The 19,976-nt window shown below is 41.2% G+C and overlaps 1 protein-coding gene across 3 annotated transcripts in view; it reads right to left on the bottom strand.

The window, feature by feature from the left end:
• NTRK2 (neurotrophic receptor tyrosine kinase 2) overlaps positions 1-19,976 on the bottom strand; it is a 201,246-nt gene that overhangs the window by 80,246 nt on the left and 101,024 nt on the right. For all 3 annotated transcript variants that reach the window (XM_075488574.1, XM_075488573.1, XM_075488575.1), the window contains one exon: positions 2,255-2,443. In XM_075488574.1, the coding sequence (XP_075344689.1) occupies positions 2,255-2,443 (189 nt within the window). The remainder of the gene's footprint in view (positions 1-2,254; positions 2,444-19,976) is intronic.

Here is a 19,976-nt window from a genome sequence, read left to right as displayed (position 1 = left end):
CTCTGTAATAATAAGCGAGTCAGAGAGATGGAAAGAGAGCGTATGTGAAATTATTTCTGGGAAGACCATTTTTGTCCAAGACAATTTTAATTACGGTCTTTATTGGACGCATGCTCAATGTGGTAGGAGAAATCTGCCTTGGTTTGTACACTGCTACAGTTTACCTGATTCTCTTTGCTAAAGCAATAAAGCCACAAAGACTGGGACCACCATGGCAATGTGGCAGAATGCAGAGCATCAGCACCACAAACCTCCCCAGAGCACCATAGCAAAGTCTTGAACCACATCCTGCAAGCATTTATGCACAAACTGAACTTCATGTACTGTGATTAATTTCCTGACACCATGTGGGTTTCATTGCAGCACACAAAACCAAACACAGACTTATGTATTTTTAGGATCAGGACCTACTTCGCACTAGTCAGCCGTGATTTAATGCGTCTGTACTTAATGTGCCGCTTACTAAATGTGAGAGAATTGTGTGTTTTGGTACAGTTTGGGTTTTTCCCCAGAACACCATGTATGTTGTTTCAACATTAATGCTGAAAGTTAAATACTCTGTAGTCACTGATGTTTATTTAAACAATTATAATGTTGTCTAATGCAGCTGGGAACGGAGGTACAGTAGCCTCATATTTAAAAGCATGGCCTTTTATATAACATTAGAGAGCTCTAGTGGGCATGTTGCCCATTTCTGATTCCCTAGCAGCTTCTATTCTTCACAGGAGTTAATGTTCTAATCAGAATGCATCTGTATAACATTTTCCTTGTGCTGATCAAGTATCAGCAATTCAGTGATTACCTTACGCATTCCACTGCATATGCTAGGCCAGATTATTCAAACATCCTCTGGTAGAAGAGATAATGGGGCATTTCTAATCACAAAATAGTGCCACACAAAAAAGCTATGGTAAGAGCGAACATCAGGGATGTACAATAAAAAGGCAGAAAGAGACCTGTTGCATTGCAGGAACATTCTTCTGTGGATTGTGCTTAGTGCAACAATCTAGATGTAGATGAGCATTAATATTCACAAGATACACAGGTAGTCCAGCACCAGTCTTTGCAACCTTAGAAGTCATGCATATTCATATGTATGCATGCCCTCATACACAGGTCAAGGAAGATTCCTATTACAGCATTTAAGCTTCGCAAAGTTGGAGGCAAAGGTTTCTGACCTTGGCGGTAAGCCTCTAGACTACAGTTTGTGCTATGAAGCGATATCATTCAGGATAGGATACAGATAGAATGTAGTGTCCCTTAGTTGCAAGCCCAATGCTCACCAGCTATACTGGGAATCTCTAAAGTGACTCCTCAGAGAAATGGTTCAGACTTCCAGTAACACTTCAGAAATATATGTACATTCACACAAATAAAAGAGGAAAAAAAGAGGCAGAAACAACCTTCTCTCAAACACTTAAAAGACCTTAATGTACTGATGAAAAATAGTAAGCAGTGCAGTTACTATTAATCACAATATCCTTTAGGTATTTTTTCAGTTATCTGCTGCAATACTAATCACTGGTTAAAAAAATCAACATTTCACGTGTCCAATTCTAAAACTGTTACTAGGTTTGAGGAGTAGCATCTGAAGTTAGGGATAGTCTTTTTTTATAGTTAATTATGTTTAACTTTTCATATTTTTTCATGTTTCACCTGCTTCTAACTGAACATGAAAGAATTTGTATGTGGCATTTATTGTCCATCATGCAACCTTCTGCTCTACTTTTAAATATTGAACATCTTTTCCAGCTGTAGAGGTTGAATTATACAATGAAATTAAAAGAATTGAAGTTTTAACCCTTATCATTCTTATAACTTTACAAATACTCAGATTTCAAAGTTAGGTTATGTTCATTGCCAATATGATCAATTTAAAAGCAGCACATATGTAATCATTCTGACTTCTGCTTCTGACCCAGGATTTGTTTTCTCCCAAGAACACATTCAGTGCATAGGACCGGCCAAAGACCACTGAAATCAATGGAAAGGCTACTGGTGACTTTGATGGAATATGGATTGGGCTGTGAGTGTAACACTGCTGACTTCATTGACTCATCACAAGGGCTGAATTTGGCTTTGACAGATGTAAAGCGGTTCATCCCATGTACCTTTAACAAATTGCATACATTTTAACCCCACCCTTCCACTGCCAGGAATTTAGAGCATTTTGTTCTGCTAGAGCTGTTAAGGAGCCCCAGCACTTGCACAGGTAAAATGAATGACTGAAACACATACAGTTGTTTGTACTTACAGGTATCTGGCTTGAGCTGACTGTTGGTAATTCCAAAATACTGGGGATTTTCGATGACGGGAATCTTCGTCATCCCAATGATGACCGCGTCAGGACCGCCCTCAGAAGACGACGGAGTGTTACTGCCATTTGAGATGTGGTGGAGGGGACTGGCTGAATCATCGTCATTGCTGATAACTGAAGAAGGACCTAGAGTTAGAAACAAAGATTTTCTTGTAACTCAGCACATGGTTCCCTTCCCTCAGACAATTCCTTTTTTTTTTTTTTGGACCAGTTTATCCTCCATCCCCATAGTCAACAGCTCTCTGTGTACATTGTTGACCTTACCTCAGGAATTTTATATGTCTGGGAGCAGATAGAGAACAGTGGGTTTTTTCCATTAGGAGCTGGATTTTTGTACTGGTAGATCACCTAGACTAAATGCATCAGGGTCCAGCATAGTCTGTCACTGGGAAAGATTTCCAACTTTGTTGAACTCCTTCTGTCATTCTCAGAAATAAGCTATGAAATACATGCATTAACTTTTTTTACCTTATGCCCTACTTGGATCACACAGCAATAATCGCCACAAATCCGGGAAATGCCTGCCTTCCCTTTGAGGTAGCATTATAACAAGACAAAAGACACAGAGGAGATGGGCTCATCCTGATGTGGGAAGCTGGTAATTTCTGAAAGACAGCACGGTTGAGATCCAAAATCCAGGGGACAATCTGAACAGTCACGGAAGGTGTGGAGCAGATGCTGAGAAGAGTAGTGGGAAAGACACATCCCACCCCACTGCAAAATCTGGGGTCACTGCAGAGGGGCTCATCCAGCCCAGGGGAACATCCCACTGGCTCCCCCATCCATACCCGAGTCTGGTCACCTTCCAGAAAGAGGTTTACTTTGATCAGTAATTCAATGACAGTTTTTGTTTGGTTTTCACTCTGTGCTTTATATTTTTAATGAAAGCGCCACAGAGATAAAACCTTGTAAATGGGTAAAAAAAGTCCTGCTCAGCAGAGTGTCCCACTTCTGTGAGCTGCAGGGGCCTTTGATCTAACAGCAAGATCAGTGCAAGTAACATTTGAACTCTTGCCATCTAACCCTGCCATTTAAATTCCACATTACATCTTCCAGTTTACATCCAGTATTCAAAGAAAACCAGAATCACCATTTAGCAGCGACAACACTTTGCCTGATCTCCCCACTGAAGAGCCAGCAGAGATCACACACGTCACATTTCACTTCATTCTCCATCCATGTTAATCAGGGTTTTAGGGTGGCATGCACATCTTCTAATTCTAACAATCAAAAGACAATACTAGAAACAGATGGAAAAATTCACCCTCTGAAAGGGGCTATCCTGGAACAGCACCTTCAGACGACACCTGCGTTTAGCCCGCAGAAAGCAGCAACAGGTGGCCGAATGTCCCCCCAGGGAAGGGGACAGCAGAGAGGACCTTGAGGATGATGAAAAGCTGGGTTTACTCCAAGTTGCCCGTCACCCCATTGCAAAATGTTGGAGCCCCAGATTGAGTTTTAGGTTGGACAGAAGGAACAGTGCAGAGGCAAGACAGAGCTCAGTAACCCGCCACATAGATGGTATCTGTGTCTGCGGGATAGACGGGGGATGCAGAGAGAGACAGAGACAATAGGGACCAGCAGCAGCTCCTGTAGATGCACCACTGAGGACAAGAGAGAAGATGGGCAGGATCCACCACAGCACACACACGATTAAGGAACAAGATGAGAACTAGGACAGTCCCAGACACGGCAGCCAAGAAAGGGCAGCTTTAAAGAAAAGAAACTCTTGCTCTTTTGTGGCTCACTGTATCGTTAACAAAAACACTTATTCATTACATGGCATGGCTCACAGGAATAAAACTTAAATAATTTGGCATGTGGCTATTCAACCCTACCTTTAGAGACTCAAGTGTACTCCCACCCCTGTCCTGCTTTCCCTTCTCCCAGTTGGTTTAATGGTGCATGAGGGAAACGTTCACATAGTTTGAAAAAGTACTTCCCCCCCTAGCCTGAAACATTAGAGGTAATTTTTCAAATACCTTGCACTTCACTGGAAAGTCACTGTTGACAAATGTAAGTGAAGCCTAGATCTCTGCAATTTATCAAGTGAAATACTAATACCAAGGCTGGTTTTGTCATTACTGATCACCCAGATCCTCAAAAGATTGATTCTACTAGGAAAGCTGCCAGGATTAAGAGTTTTTGGTGAAGATTTCTCCGGTGAAGTGCAGAGCCTAACAAACTGTGGGAAAGGGTCCCTCAGATGGCACAAAAGATACTTACGTGAAGTCACAACACATTTTTCAGGTGCATGAGAGTTGTGTGCAGTGGCATTGAGTGCGAAGCCATTTAAAACCTCATTCAATTTTTTCTAGACATCATTCTTACATCTCTCAACTTTCTGAATGTCAAGCTAATGGCTCCAAAAAGCACGCCAAGAAATACATATTTTCTTGAGAAAAAAAAAGTCCTTTTATACTAATATAGCTTTAGTATGAGGGTCAAATCCCTTCTCTTACAGCAAATGGGCAAATTTTCTTGGCTCTGTAATTTACTATAGGCATGTCTAAGTCCTTTTCAGCCCTGCTGTTCTCCGCTGCACAGGAGGAGGCTCTTTTGTCATTATTTGCTTCCACCACACATCCGGTGATGGTAAGGAAAAGTGACCATTACACATTTCTAGATGTTTAAGTGGAATAATGAACAGAAACTCATTCTGTTCATCAAGTCATTTCTACACTACTCCAAGACCCAATTTTGTACGGTGCACTGTTTTGTCAATCAGTATAAAACTCAAAGTGCTGCAGGTGAAAAGTAGACAATTGTTCTGTAAATCTGTTTACTCAATTAGGCTAACTAGTAAAAACTAGTCTTCTGTGTGGTATGAAACAGGTGAGCAAAAACTGAAAAATGAGGTGATTTCTGAAGCAATTTCTGGCAGTATGAAACAGTTTAAGAAAAATTCAACTCTACAGACTTTGTGCTGTGTCACTTAGTGATCCCTCTCACTTATTAGCATGTAATCAGCTCACGCAATGGTCTTTGGAAGTAGTTGTTTGGGTTCAAAAATACTACTTCCTGTATATTTCTTCTCTAATAAAGACAATGAGAACTCAACAGATGGAAATTTTTGTGTATCAGAGGCAGTTGAGCTCACATCCTTTCAAATTTCCCCTTTGCTGGGACCTTTTTGTCAACATCAGCAAACTGGTACATAAACTGTTTCCACACTTGCTTATTTGCCAGACTATTCACTTACCATGAAGTTACATTTCATTTTTTGAATGCACTAAGCCCCATTACAATTACAGGCCAGCATTGCAGCTGATATTCTAGTAATGCAAAACCATTTTCTGGAAGGCAAGATGAGGCCATCACCTGTGCTGACAAGAAGCTAGAGCTGCCCTTTTCTGAATACGCACTGAACTCAAATTAAAGCGCCTTAAAGTATGGTTTCGTCCAGACAAAATGGGGTCACCAAATTACTTGTCAAAGGCAGAATGAGAATGATAATTACCCTCAGTCACCTATTACTGATTCTGGTTCTCATAAAATCTGCTGTTGGTTTCACACCTGAAATCTGAAAATTTTAGACAAAATGTCGTTGGTGGGAGTGAAAATCATGGGTTGTCAATAGCCATTAGCTATTGCCAATAGCTGACTCACAGTCAGGTTGAGATTTTAAGAAAACTCCAGAGGCCTTCTCCACCTTCAAATATGCTGCCCAACATTTTCACTTGATTTCATTTTTAGACCATATTTCTTATCTTAAGAAGGTAGAAGCCAGAGCTAGATGAGAAATCGTAGCCTGCCCTGGAGAAGAAACATGAGAGCTATACACTGCAGGGCTGAATTCTCCTCTTTTTGATGCTGAGCTAAAAACCTGTCCATTCTGCATCAGCTAGGCCCAAGAAAAATCCTTTCTATGTACAAAAAACAGCACCTCTCTGAAAAAGTGGTGACATGTAAGAAAACCAATTATATTTGAAACTGAAAAGTTATAATAAAGCCAAAATACCTCCCACACCTAGGTTGTGAATGATCTTCGGCACATGGTATGGGGACAGGCAAAAACAGCAAACATCTCTTACTGCACATCCCACAGAAAACTGGAGACAATCAAACACTGCTGGGGTGAGGTCATGGTTTACCTTCACTAGTCAGCACTCCTCCCTGAAATATAACCTACTTCTGTGCTACCTCTTGAATAGTGCATCTCTGCACTGTCTTTGACGTCAGCGGTGCCAACAAATATGAGTTTCCTTAAGTTTAGAAATAAAATTTAATAAAACTAACTCTTTTCAAGGTGTGCTGCTATTTCTGGCCAGCAGGAGTTTCATAATTATAAAATATAGCCTTTCCTGCTGCTCCTATCGCCATCAGAGTTACTGCAGCTTTAACATGCACGCTACCAAGACCTATCTACACTGCTATTTGCTGGGGCTATGTTTTCCTTTGCTTTATTTCAGACTTCTGCTAATACTTAGGTGGTTGGCTGTGGCAACACATCTCACTACTGGCTGCCACTGGAATAATCCACGCGATCTTCCCGTGTATCAAAGCACAGAAAGAGTCCCAAAGTGAATAATAGCATGACTCAGCTAAGCAGGCTCAGGCAAAAAATAAAAAGGAGAGACTCTCAAATGCAGAATCAGAAAGAACATACAGGTTTTGTTTGCACCTGGCAGGCCTTGCAAGCACATATACTCAGACTTTAGTTTACATGGTCACAAATGAGACTTGCGTCCATCTACTTCTCCCTCCACCTACTGTGTCAAAGATATAAGCAATCTACTCTGCATGTTTGCTCTCCAAGCTCTAACAAGATCTCTTAGAGGCTACAATATCCTGCATCCTCCTCGCAACACACTTCTGTGCATCACACATCACTCCAATTATCCCTGAAGTCACTACTAATGGCTCAGGCACACTGGGAAACAATAGGAGTAATAATTATCAAAAACCCAGCAGATTTTAGCTTTGTGGCTAGAGCTGTGTAGTTACAAGGGTGCATCTGCTTAGTCAAGTGTTACGAGGGAGCTCAGGTAAAGAGGATTGTTTATAGAAATGATTTTGTGCTGTGATGCCTTAATAACTGTGGCTCCTTCCGTGAAAAATGACGTTGACTGCTAGCAAGATTTCTCAACTGACCTTGCGCTAGCATTGGCTCTTCTTACTTCCTCTGGGAACAGAGACCAGTCTGCGCCGGGACATGGTAATAGCACACCATCAAGCCAAAAGCAGGACACTGAGTCCATGTCACATCAGTAAGCATCACCTCTGCTGAATTTCGAGGCCATACTGAATCTTCTCTCTTTTTCCTTTTGGGAGGGGTGTATTTTTTCACTAGTTAAATACCTTGCTCTGAAAAAGCAATTACACAAGATTTCTTTCCCCATGAGACTCCCATATTTGCTGTAGATTCTAAGTTCCTCTTTTCTGCATGATTAAAAGGTAAGTTTTATGCTTCAGCAAGAGCAGATATTCAATTTTTCTTGTTATCAAGCTAGGATCCAACTTTCTTACCAGAACAGACATCTTTTTAGCTTAACTCTTGAATTGCTATCTTATCTTTCATTCCCTCTGGAAGACAACTCATCAGTCATGGCTTGGCACGTTTTTTTTTAAGGTGCTATAAGCTTTACTTTGAATATTCTTTTGCATTCCTAAGTTCAACAACTGCAGGCAACTGTGATATCGAGTCATGTTTATGCAATTCTATTAGACTGGATAAGAGAGCCCCGCATAATAGAAAGTAATGCAATTATAGAAACATTATTTTATATTATTGGTCTCTTAAAATGCTGCATGCTGAATACAGGGAATTGAATTAAAAGGCATAAATAGAACACAAGGAAAAAAATTCAAAGCCAGCTGAATAATCTTCCCAAAGAGAAACCAGTTTAGTCTCTGCTTGGTGGAGCTGTTCAAAGTAAAGTCAGATTCTACTGCAAATCTAGAGTGGGCTTATTAAAATGACAGTCTTCACTTTGCAGCTGCTGGTGCTTTTCATGAGGGAAAGCTCAAGGCAAGGTGCTCCTATGCTTTCTCAGTTCAGCTGTGCTGAGCAATAGCATTTCTTGCCTCTCCCCACCTTCCAACCAACCCTTCTTGTCTCATATCCCCATCCCTGCCAGCTGCCCAGAAAACAGCCATTAGTCATAGCCTCAGTGAAGCCATCTCAATAGTCACTGTCACAATCAGTTGCGAAATGAATATTATGGGGTTAATCCTCCTTTGTGGTGGAGAAAACACAAGAATAACATCACCCCAAGCAACATTATACCCAAGTCTATCCTGCTGAAGCACACTGCTCTTCACAGCTCAAACAGTGCATGTCCTTCTATCCTGGTGCAGCACACTGAGCCAAAAACCACACTGCAGACATTAAGTCTGTGACTCAGAAAACTGAGACTTGCCAGGCTTCGGTGTTTAGAGGATAAATAATTTCACATCTTCTGACAGGTATCATTAATCTGTTTAACTGATTTGCACCCACCACTGCTTGTTTAAGCTTGTACTCTGTTGCTTCTTGATATATTAGATGAGAAAAACTTTCTGACACTGCCCAAGAAGTTCAGTTCTCATTCAAGAGCATGCTCCCAGGAAGTCAGGGGAACCAGAACAGAGAGCTGGAGAACTTCCCCACACCCAGCAGACAAATGCCTCTGTTGCCTGTCACCATGCACTTCTAACAATCTCTGAATAACAGAAGGAAGGGGGCTCCTTGGAGGTCTCTTGCAGGAGTAAGTGGCTGAAAATAAAGGTTTAAACTCAACAAGCAGCCCTTAGAAATCTGTTCACTTACAACCATTACAAAGCAAAGTAGAGACATTTGTTTGAAAATCATGATGAAGTCACACCACTTCGATGTAACGTTTCATTTGGGTGATCAAGAATCCAAGGTGGTTTGCTTTTGTTTTAATGTGAAAAATCAATGTTTTGTCTTTCCTCACTTGTTGCAGCTTCACAAGACGACTAAATTGCTATCATTGTTATCACTGTATCGCTTTCATACAGAGCAAACAAGTTACAGTGCTGGATTATTTTCTTTCCTACGTAGAAAAATTTAAGTAATGCATACCTTTGAGTCTAATGAAATAATAGCTATGTTATTCAGCTTTACAGTACCAAATTTTCAGTGTTGCTAGGTGTCAAAAGGTCAGTCACACTGACTTAAATGCCTTTCCCCTACAATGCATGTTCCTCTTGCTGGAAAACTTATTTAAAATGCCTAACTCCTCTAGAGAGCAACAAACATGCAATCTGGGTAATTTCCACTGAAATGACTGTGCACAGATTTTAGCCACTCAAGTATTTCATCAGGCCTTTTTGTTGTGGCTTTGAATCTAAGAGCCACAGCTGCATATTTGTTTGCTTCAGTTTTATTCTGGAGCATGATTGTGAAAGAATCCCAGTCAGTTCCTTTCAGCTGCCTTTCTTCTCACAACCTCATCTATACTCCCCTGTATGCACGCATTCACACATCCCTTTACACATGAGCCTAAAGCATTCCAGAGGTCATAGTTTCTGCAAGGGAGGTTTCCAAACAGGGAGGGCTCCCTAGGATAACCTAGGGGACCTCTTCATAACACAAAACACTCCCTGAAAGCCATGCAACCTACAGGATGCAGGGACAAAGACACAGGTGTCTAGGTCTGGGTCAGACTGGCAAGGCAGTTCACCCAAGAAACCTCCTTTGCACCACTGCAAAACCCTGCAGGAAAAAGGATGAGGTCTCTAACACATACTGGTTTTGGTAGTACTGTTGTGCAGGACAAAAGGTGCGTGACCACATTCCGCCCCGGCCTCACTCCAGGGCCAGCTCTCCCCCAGCGATGCCATCAGCGAAGCCTCAGCCTGCGGCACAAAGGTTGCCGATTTCTTTCTGCTTTCAGCCAGAATGGGAGACATTTGTATAACAGATCTCACAACCGCAATCTGGTACACATCTTCAAGCTCGTAAGCACCATAACCAATAAATCCTCACGGTTCGTCCTCGGTGAGGTACACACTACTATTATTCCCCATTTGGAGGCAACGGGAGGAGCTCTGCGCAGCTCGCTGATTTGCCCAGCGCTGCAGGTGGGATCTTTGTCAAAGTCATGACCAGGACTGGGGAGGGACTGCCAGCCCTGGCTGTCGAACCACAGAGCCCTTCGGGACTTACAGCCCTCCTTCAGCTGTAGGATAAATGGTGGCTATACAGCTGCCCGCTGCTTCGTGGACACGTTTGCAGTATCTGCAGCTCAGATGATGTGCCCTATCATAAAGAATGAGGAATTTATGGCCTCTCATTATTGGTAGTCAAATGAAACACAGACCTGAGACAAAAATCTAGCAGGGATGTAGTGTATTAATCAATACGAATATGTGAGCCAGAGAAGTAAGGATACAAGGCAGCAGAAAATGTGAAAGAAGGAAAGAAAAAATGATTTATCTTTTTTAATATAGATCACCACGACCATTCATTATAGCCACCTGCAGGTTTGGATAGCTCAGAAACGTGGGTGAAATTACAATCCTTCAAAAATACTACAGTGAAAAATCACCGCAATAAGAAAAAAGATCAGTTGGAATGCGCTTGTTGGCATTAAGCAAAAAAGAATAACTCACCCAAAATTAAATCCTTGTTGCCTTTCGTTTAATTTAAAAACTATTTAATTAACAATCGCTTCCCTCTACACTTCTCATAAATAATCTAAGTGTTAGCATTCCCATTCCTAGGGCTGGGAATGGCGTTCTCTGTTGTTAGAAGGTAAATATAATGCACACAGAAGCAACACAAAGTTTCCCTATGCTGCTTTGGCAGTCAGTCTTTATCTGAGAGAACAGCAAAGCTATTTGGAGTAGTCAACTTGAATAATTTTCCAAATTCTGTTTAGTTAGACATGGTTAGATGATACGGCAGATATGCAGAAATGCTCCCTGAGATTAAACTGGTATTTGTTGCTTGTGTGCCTATTTTTTTTTTAAAAAAAAAAAGCATTACTAATGAAACAATTTCCCTTCCTTAAACCCTCCCTGATTATTTCTTGGGAGTACAGAGATACTATCTACAGGCCTCTCCCATCCAAGCAAATCAGCTGAAAACATGATATGGAAAAATCTAGAAATACTCAGAGACCTGAGGAAATACTGAAGAATAGGATTTCTTTTATCCTAAACTGAGGTCTGAGGAGGTGCACAAGGATAGCCTTCTAATATAAAGGAGCACTTTTTATTTCATGCCTATGCTGGATAGGAATGAAAAGTTGCATGACAAAAGTGTATCAAGAAAGACTGAGGTAAAATGTTAGGAAAACATCCTCAGGCACTGGAATTGCTCATACAAGACTCAGAAATCTCCACGTCTGGAGATCTTGAAGCCACATCAGGAAAATATCTGTTGGAAAAGATACACGTATAGTTGATACAGGCTTAGGACAGGGAAGGTCCCCTTTCAGCCCTAACCTTCCATGATGACAAAAAGGTAGACCTTGAGTGGTCTTATGGAAAACACTTTGGGTTCTTCAGATGTTGATTTATGTCTGTTCAGAACTGAATGAGACCTGTAGCTCAACAAATACATAGCACATAGCAATAAAGTACATACATTTCAATGCATTAGCAGGTTACTTTTCCAGGCTGCAGAATCAAGACAGGTTTAGTCAGGTGAGAAGCACACCAGTGATGTACGAATCCACAGTCTACAGTGGGTTATTCTCCTAGAACACACATTATTTAATTGCATTCTTTACATACAATTTATTTCAGTGGGTTTTTCCCCCTGAATTGTTTCTGAACAGTTTTCATTAGTGGGAGTGTTAACTACATGACACTATAACACAAAGTCTTGTATCATTTCTCACTTTTTGTGAGTGGAAGATTCTTACAGGCCCCCAAAACTGCACGAATTATGAAGTCAACACTGTCCTACATTGAAATATACCTCTCAATTTGTTCTCAACAAGCATTCCAGCATAATAGCTTCCAATTCATTTTTCATTTACAGCCACACTAGCTAACCTTAAACGTGACAATCTGCAAAGAAGCAAAACTAAATGATTACACACAATCAACCCAAACATCATGCTCAAATTGTAAACAACATCTGCAGAAATCTGGTTTGCTGTTTACTCAGCTCTCACTGAGATGGTCTTGCAGCCCAACTAAACATTTCTTGGACTTGCACTGACTTGGACTGGCTCCTCCTTAACTCCAAAGATTCCCCATCCTTGAAAACAGGTTTTAAAAACAAAATTCAAAGGCCCACCTACACCTGAAGAGGAGGGTATGGGAAGATGGTGAACTAACACTCCACCATCTATTTCTTGTCAAGTAGTTCACGCTCGCCTTGGGTGAACAGGCTTTGGGTCCTGATGGCCCAAATGTTGAATGTGCTCGGGAGGCAGTACCTGGCCTTTGGAAGAGGGCTGCTGGAAGGGTAGGAGGCTTCAGTACAGAAGACAGGCTGTCCAAAACTGACCCTCAGTGAGCACAAAGCAAGAGATAGCTTACTTTCCTTCCTGAGCATCAATGCCTGGCATTTTATTCCAATTTACATTAGATTACTTACCAACAGTGAAACTGATTCCTTTTGTGTCTCTGCCACAGCAGCCATTTCAGTGGCTTTCTCTACAGCCCCTGTCCCTGGAGCGCTCAGCAACTACACCCTGGCCAGCTCTGGCCTTCAAACAGAGATCACAGCCCCTGCTTAGAAAACCTTGCTGGCCAGCAAGAGACTAGCCAGAACCTACTTCTGGGAAGATTTTTGGTGCTCAGCAATCATGTATCGTTAGAAATTCTTGTGATACACAGGTGAAGCATCTGCCATGTTCTCCAATGTGGAATAGCCTTAGCAACAGACTCACTCTAGCATCCAGCAGTTTTGTGCACCTCTAAGAAGTCATAAAGAAAAGAAAAGCAATTGCTTTCTATTAATCACTTTCCATTTCCACAGTTATAGACTTCTGGATTATGCTCAATTAGATCTTTTGGGACATTGTTTAAAAAAGAATTCACCTTTGGAGATGGGAGGGAGCTGAACAGACTGTTTGGAGGAATATCCCTGCCAATACAGCTTCAGATCAAAGATGCAGAATTGCCTCCAAACAACACTCTTCTTTCCCCAAGCATGATTCCTATGGCAGTGAAGCCTTACATGCTCAAAACCTTCTTGAAATGCAGATCTAAAAACAACTGAAGTGGAGCAAATGACACTCATGGATAGAAAGGCAACATGTCAAATTTCTGTCCCAGCAGCATCACTCACAAGCTATGGGATTAGCTGCACAAATTGACTGACTTGCCTCTAGATGTTGATCCTCTACTGACATTTACAGACACCTCCTCCTCCCTGCCACATGATGCCTTACCTGCTGGAGATTCCTCCTGTCACCTCTCTCCTGCCAGCCTTCCTTGAAATTGCCTCTATGGCAAGCAGGAAAATGTCCCACACTCAGAGCTATTTGCACTGTACCAGCTAGCTCAGCTGTCCCAGAGGTGGCCATGCTACACAACAAGCTCTGACAGTTTTGCTACAGCAGATTTGAAAATGGACACATTAATTGTGAAACTGGTCACAAAACCGGTCATGAAACCACAATGAGGTTTTGCTAAAATATTGGAAGCATCACTGCTTCTATTCTGCAGGGCTCTAAATAAAGCAGTGTTTCTCTTTTTTCAGCATGCTGCACATAATGTTTTCATAAATCATTTCTGCTTCTACTACTTCTGAATACTTTACCAAGTATTCTCCCCTAGCTTTTTTCTGATGTGCCTCCTCTGCTTATCCACTCACTTCTTCCTTTATGAAGAGTTTTGCCTCTCTCTTCTTAACTGATTCTCTCTTGGCCAGCTGGCTCATCTATCCTCTCTTTTTCTAACATCTCCCTGGATTTCTTAACTCTGCAGCTTCCTATCACCTTGTAATACTCAGTTCCCAATTGTCCACATGGCCTCCTATGATGTAATTTATATGTTAGCATTAAATAGCATTAGTACTTGCTAAACTCAAGTATTTTAGGGTGACACTCATTTATTCTCAGTGTAACTTCCTCTTTTACCAAAAATTCAGTCATGGCTGTTTCTTAGCAACAGATTTATCAGAACAGATTTGCATGGAAATCAAATACTCTCAAAAAGGAACTGCTAAAGGAAGATGATAACATAGCCTTATTCCTGACCACCATTAGAAGCAAATACTACAAAGCAGAATAAAATGGTTTTGTAATTCTGTATGAATCTAATGAACACGTGTAGAACATTAGCACCAACTGAAGCAGAAGACGATATAAACTTCCCTAATTAGTGTATCTCTGAGGTGATCTGCAAAAATAATCTTCTTGCCTTCAGAGATTGCAAAACAAAACAAACCATGTACAGCCACAATCCTCTCTCGCACTGGACTAGAATAAAAATTGGAGTCTGTGATGGTCACATACAAACAGGTCTCAAAGGACCAGACTGCAAAAGGCAGACATGTGCACTTCCCACATGCACAAAAAACGCACACCCTCACTTCAAGCACACCAATACGAAATAACCAAGAACCAGACTTCAGTGCAGGAACATAATCATTTAGTATTTCATTCTCTGGAGTCCCCACATTTATACTGTAATTTCAGTAAACAAAGTTTTTCATTTTCACAGTCTTTAGAAAGAATCCATTTCCCCCGAAGATTTTTCTACACTTTACTTGACTCTGCCAGATGAGGGGTTTTAGGGTTTTTCTGGTTGCTGGGGGGGGGGGCTTAACCCAAAATAATATGCTAAGCTCCAATTAGCTAGTTCATCAAAAATGTAGAGAAACACAAATTTGGGGATAGGGTGAAAGAGTGAAACCAAACATGAAGCATGAAATCCTATGAACGGAAGAAGTGAAATAGCAGTATCGAGAGTCTAACTCCCTTCATCTTAATATCAACCAAGAGTAATTTATTAAATTGACAAATTTATTATTAAATTTAATTGGTGCAAAAATCTCTATGAATGACAGTGGAATCAGGACTGCTGTCTCTGTATTAAGAATTATGACAACCTTTTTGGCAAATTAAGTCTTGTGCTGCTGTGGCATTTAGTTGTGTCACTGAAAGGCAGCATCTATAATATATGGCTGCACATGAATTACGTTAGGAATGGGTTAAAGTAATAGATCTGTACTATTCTCAAGAGGCAATGCCAAAAAGGTAATTGCCCATATTTGTACCACTACATTATAGAGAATGACACTTTCATGTCTTCCTAATGTTTAACTGAAAATCTATAAAATCCATTTCTCTTTCTTGCTGAGAAATTAATACAGGACCAAACCTGAAATTCCAACTCTGGTCATGCTCAGACAAAACTCCCACTGAATTCAGTGGGAGTATTGCCAGGGAGAGGATTAAAGACGGTACAATTTGCTGCATGCTACCAGAAATGTAAAAGCTTCAGAGCTAGGTTTTCATTATGGTGCTGCTGGGATTATTAAAATTAGCAAGATTTTGGTCTTCCGCCTTTCAGTCACACAGTCATGTGGACTTGCAGAGGAGGGATGGATGCAAGGCGGACAAGCCACCTTGCTGGAGAGCGCTTAATGCTAGGCTGGGAGCCAGCAGAAGTGAATCCCTCCTGCAGTTATCTCCCTTCCCGCCTCCTCTTCCAGGCCCAACAAGAAGCGGGAAAGGGGCAAAGAAGCAAGCTTGGATCCTTAGCAAGCAGCACTAGTTGGAGGCAGTGCAGCACACTCATCATCACAAAAACCTACTGAAGCTATCCACAGGATCTGTGCCATTCCAGCACTGGGAGCACGCCTGGGCGCACACCCCTTTGGGAGGCTTTAAGCTGGGCTCTGTGCCATGGAGATAACACACTTCAGAAGAGAGATGGCAGGAAGCAGCCAACACGTAACAGCTTCATTGGGCTTCTGCTGGGCACGGCTGGACCGCACCGGTAACCAGAGGAGCCCAATATCCCTCGGGGGGTACCTGGCTCTGCAGGGAGGGTATGCCGCACTGCCTCAGCATCCTCGGGTTTTGCTGGCTGCTCCCTCCACTTGGTCATGTTACCTTAGATGGATACAGAAACTCATTTAAAAAAAGTACATGGTTCATTGACTGCGTGGTTGGGATGGTTTTGTTCTCCAATACGGCTTCCAGAGGCATTAGAATTTGGTTTGTTAAGACAGTACCAACTTTTCTTACTTTACCAGTCAACTTCTCCATGTTTTCATGATGTGGTAGCAAAACCCAAGGAACAAAGATAAGACAACTTGAAACAGCTAAGTTAACTAATGCAAAATGAAGCAAAAATTAAGTCCTGAGCTCCTCGCCCATTTAAATTTTTATGAGAAAGCAAGAATAGTGTAGGCTCTCACTACAGATGTAATTTTTAAAGTGAAACTTCATTTTCAAGAGTATGATTACAACAGATTTCTGACGTTTTGTATCACTAAGCAATGCCATCTGGCACCAATTTACTTTCAAATTGCCAAGCAATTATTGAATATGAATAATATTCACACCCAGGGATATTTCTTTTTTTTTTTTTTTTCATTACGCATTATATGTTTAGGGACCAAAATCACTTGCAAAATAAAGATCAATACAGTACTAATGATTCAAACACCAGCATAAAGACATTGGGGTCCTGAATTTAAAATAAGCTAGCCCTGTTGAATTAAACTCACTGATCTGGGTTCTAAAGCAAGTTTCAAAGAACATATCATACATAAACTCATTCAATACTGGTAGTAAAAAAAAGAGATTACTTTATTCACTCTGTTAGTAACACATGACTAAAACTGTAATATATAGCACTATTTTACACCTACATAATCTCCTAAAAGATCATTTTGTAGAAAAAACGAAACTACAGATAAATACAGATCTTACATGGAATCTGGCTATTATGGATTAAACATCACAAAAACCTTACAGTTTTGGAATTAAAATCGCATTGCTTCATTTTGTTGGCATTTCCTTTTTATGTTAAATGTCTGGCAAGACCTAAGATGTTTACTCCTACAAATGTTCACAGACAGTGAATTTCAAGCTTTAAAATTTACCATTCCCAAATAGTAGGGAGTAGTAGTACTTACGAATGTCAAATATTTAAGTTGATCTCTTAGCTGATGTGAATTGGTTAAAAGGATCTGACTCATACCTTTCTCAGTCTCTACTGATTTTGAGTTCCTCATGGTTTTGCATCCCATGCAGATATATTCACTGCTGGACAGATTGATCTGTTAGCATTTTACAGTCACATGGCATAACCATAAACGCAATGCAAGGAAAGACATGGGAGAATCAGGCTGCACAAGCTGTGCACTTGCAGTTGCGATGTGTAGGTAGCAATGACAAAAAGTTTCAGAATGCTAAAGAAAGCAGTTACAGGGACAATTTAATGTGGTACACTTAACAGCCGTCCCTAGAATCCTGAAGCAGATAAAATTACTTGAGTAAGAGAAGGATGTGACTCCAGGCAGGACCACACACGCATGCACAATTTCTCCTGTCTGTAACTGCAGTGATGACAAAAATCTCAGATGAATAAACGCCCCTGTGATTTATTTTATCGGGGAATACAGTGCTGTGCTCTATCTGGGGTCAGAGCCAGGGCTCTGGTATAACCAGGCAAGCATCTGCACAGACTCTTTGCATCCTGCAACATGCAGATGGAATTCCTTATGAATGTAGCGAGTTAAAATTACATTTATATTCTGTATTAAACAAATAAATCTCACAGTAGCCTGATTTATGGCACCCAAAGCAAGACCTGCATGTCTCCAAATGGGGAAAAAAACATCAGAAGCTTTTTGGAATTTCCATTCCCCTCCTAGAGACGATCAAACCCTTTGTAATTAGACTGATGACAGGATAACTCAGTCGCTGTGCCATCAATCCTCAGCCTCTCTGCTTTGTCTGCCAAAGGTTGCCCTTTCCTGGCACGAGTATCTGTCCCCTGGCAATCACTGATCAAACTGCTATCATGTGGGCCATCTACAAATCACTAGTGGTTACAGCCGCTCTCACCATGGGCAAAGTTCAGACCAGAACCCAGGAGCAAAAAATGTTAGAGCCCCACAGTTAGGAACAACTGCCCCCAGAGGCAATGCCATCACCTCCTAACGACAGGTAACAACTTCACCTGAGTCCCAGGGTAGTCCAGTTCAACAGCAACAGGGTTCTATATACATTTGGATTCCAATGAAGTGTGAAGTAGCAGCAGGGAATGGAAACTTGGCATCCTCTTTAGAAAGGAAAAGTAGTTATGATAAATCTTTGCCTTCCTCTTGAAGAGGCACGTGGCCCTTCACGCTTTTTTTAACACAATGATGAAGAGTGATAAAGTATGACTCTGTACCTGGAAAGAGATTATGCCAACTCCCAAGTGAAAACCAGTGCTGACATATGGGAAAAGGTAACCTGTTATATACCACACAGCAAGTAGAAAGCTGGTCTCTGCGCTTTCTGCTTCAAAACCCATACCTCAAATGCCTGGTGGTTACTGGAGAAAGGAAATGCTCAGGCAATTCACAGTCAACTTACCTGATTTTGATTCATACTCTCATAAGTAAACAAATACAGAGTTGATGATTTGGGTCATACTTAAAAAACATTACATGTATTGAAAAATGAGACAGCTGAGCAATTAGTAATAACACAGAGTTACTGCTTGTGTGGCAGAACCCTTCACAAGACCCATCAGGGACCGAGATATCTGTCACTGGGCTACTTGGTACCCAGAAGACAGACTTCACCAAGACAGGCACACAGCTATATTACAACACAGAGGTAGTACCCCAGACTGCCAAAAACTTACTTTTGGCTTATAAAACTCAGAGAGAAACTAACTTCCTAGGTCTTTCATCTAATCACCTGACATTAATAGAAAAATCAATGAGCAGGGCTTACCATGAGGAAGCCAACACTGATATTCTTTCATACTTTAACTTTTGTCTTTCGTATTTAAGACAACATACACTGTTTTGAATCTGAATGAAAATGGGAATCTTCTGTAAATGTTTCCTTCTACAAAGCATAGACTTATTGAGAACTCATTTTTTGTTCTAATTCTAATAGTTAATCTGTACAGGTACATACAGCCCTTGAATTTTTCCTAGGAGTCTTAAGACATTTAACAGAAGTGAACCCACTTCTTATGACTATGCATTAATTAGGTACAAGTGGACCAGGAATCTCTGACATGGCTAGCCCTATTGACCTTCACTCTGGGACCATCTGGGGCAGAAGAGTGTAAGCTGACTTATAAGCTCTGACCTCAGCATCACGCTAGGTCTCATGAGGAAGCATTAGAACTGGTTACCTGGCATGCATCTTTAGAAAAAGAAAGGGGAATTCTGGTTTAGGCAGCAAGGTCTACGCTAAGATGTCTGCTGGAGTAAAGACATTACAAAGACTCAGCATGGGCTGACAACAAACTGAAAGAAACGTTACCCAGCCCTCGGACAAAGGTTTATATAGAACTAGCTGTTTTCTTGGATCACGTTCCCTGAGGCAGGGATGACGCATCCATTCCTGAGGCATCATCGACTTCACTGCTGTAGACACTGAAATTGTGCTAAAATCCTGCCAGGGGAAAACATCAAGTCATCAAGAAACTGCACAACCAATTGCCCATCTGGCCACAAAGAGTTTTACCACTTTCTGTTCTCTAACTTCTCATACCTAATATTATTTATTAAGAGTTATTGAAGAACTATGATCTGTGGTGTCATTGATATGTGGTTCCC

This window comes from Mycteria americana, chromosome Z (genome assembly GCF_035582795.1).
Source record: "Mycteria americana isolate JAX WOST 10 ecotype Jacksonville Zoo and Gardens chromosome Z, USCA_MyAme_1.0, whole genome shotgun sequence".
NCBI lineage: Eukaryota > Metazoa > Chordata > Aves > Ciconiiformes > Ciconiidae > Mycteria > Mycteria americana.
This window is presented reverse-complemented; position numbering and strand designations above follow the sequence as displayed.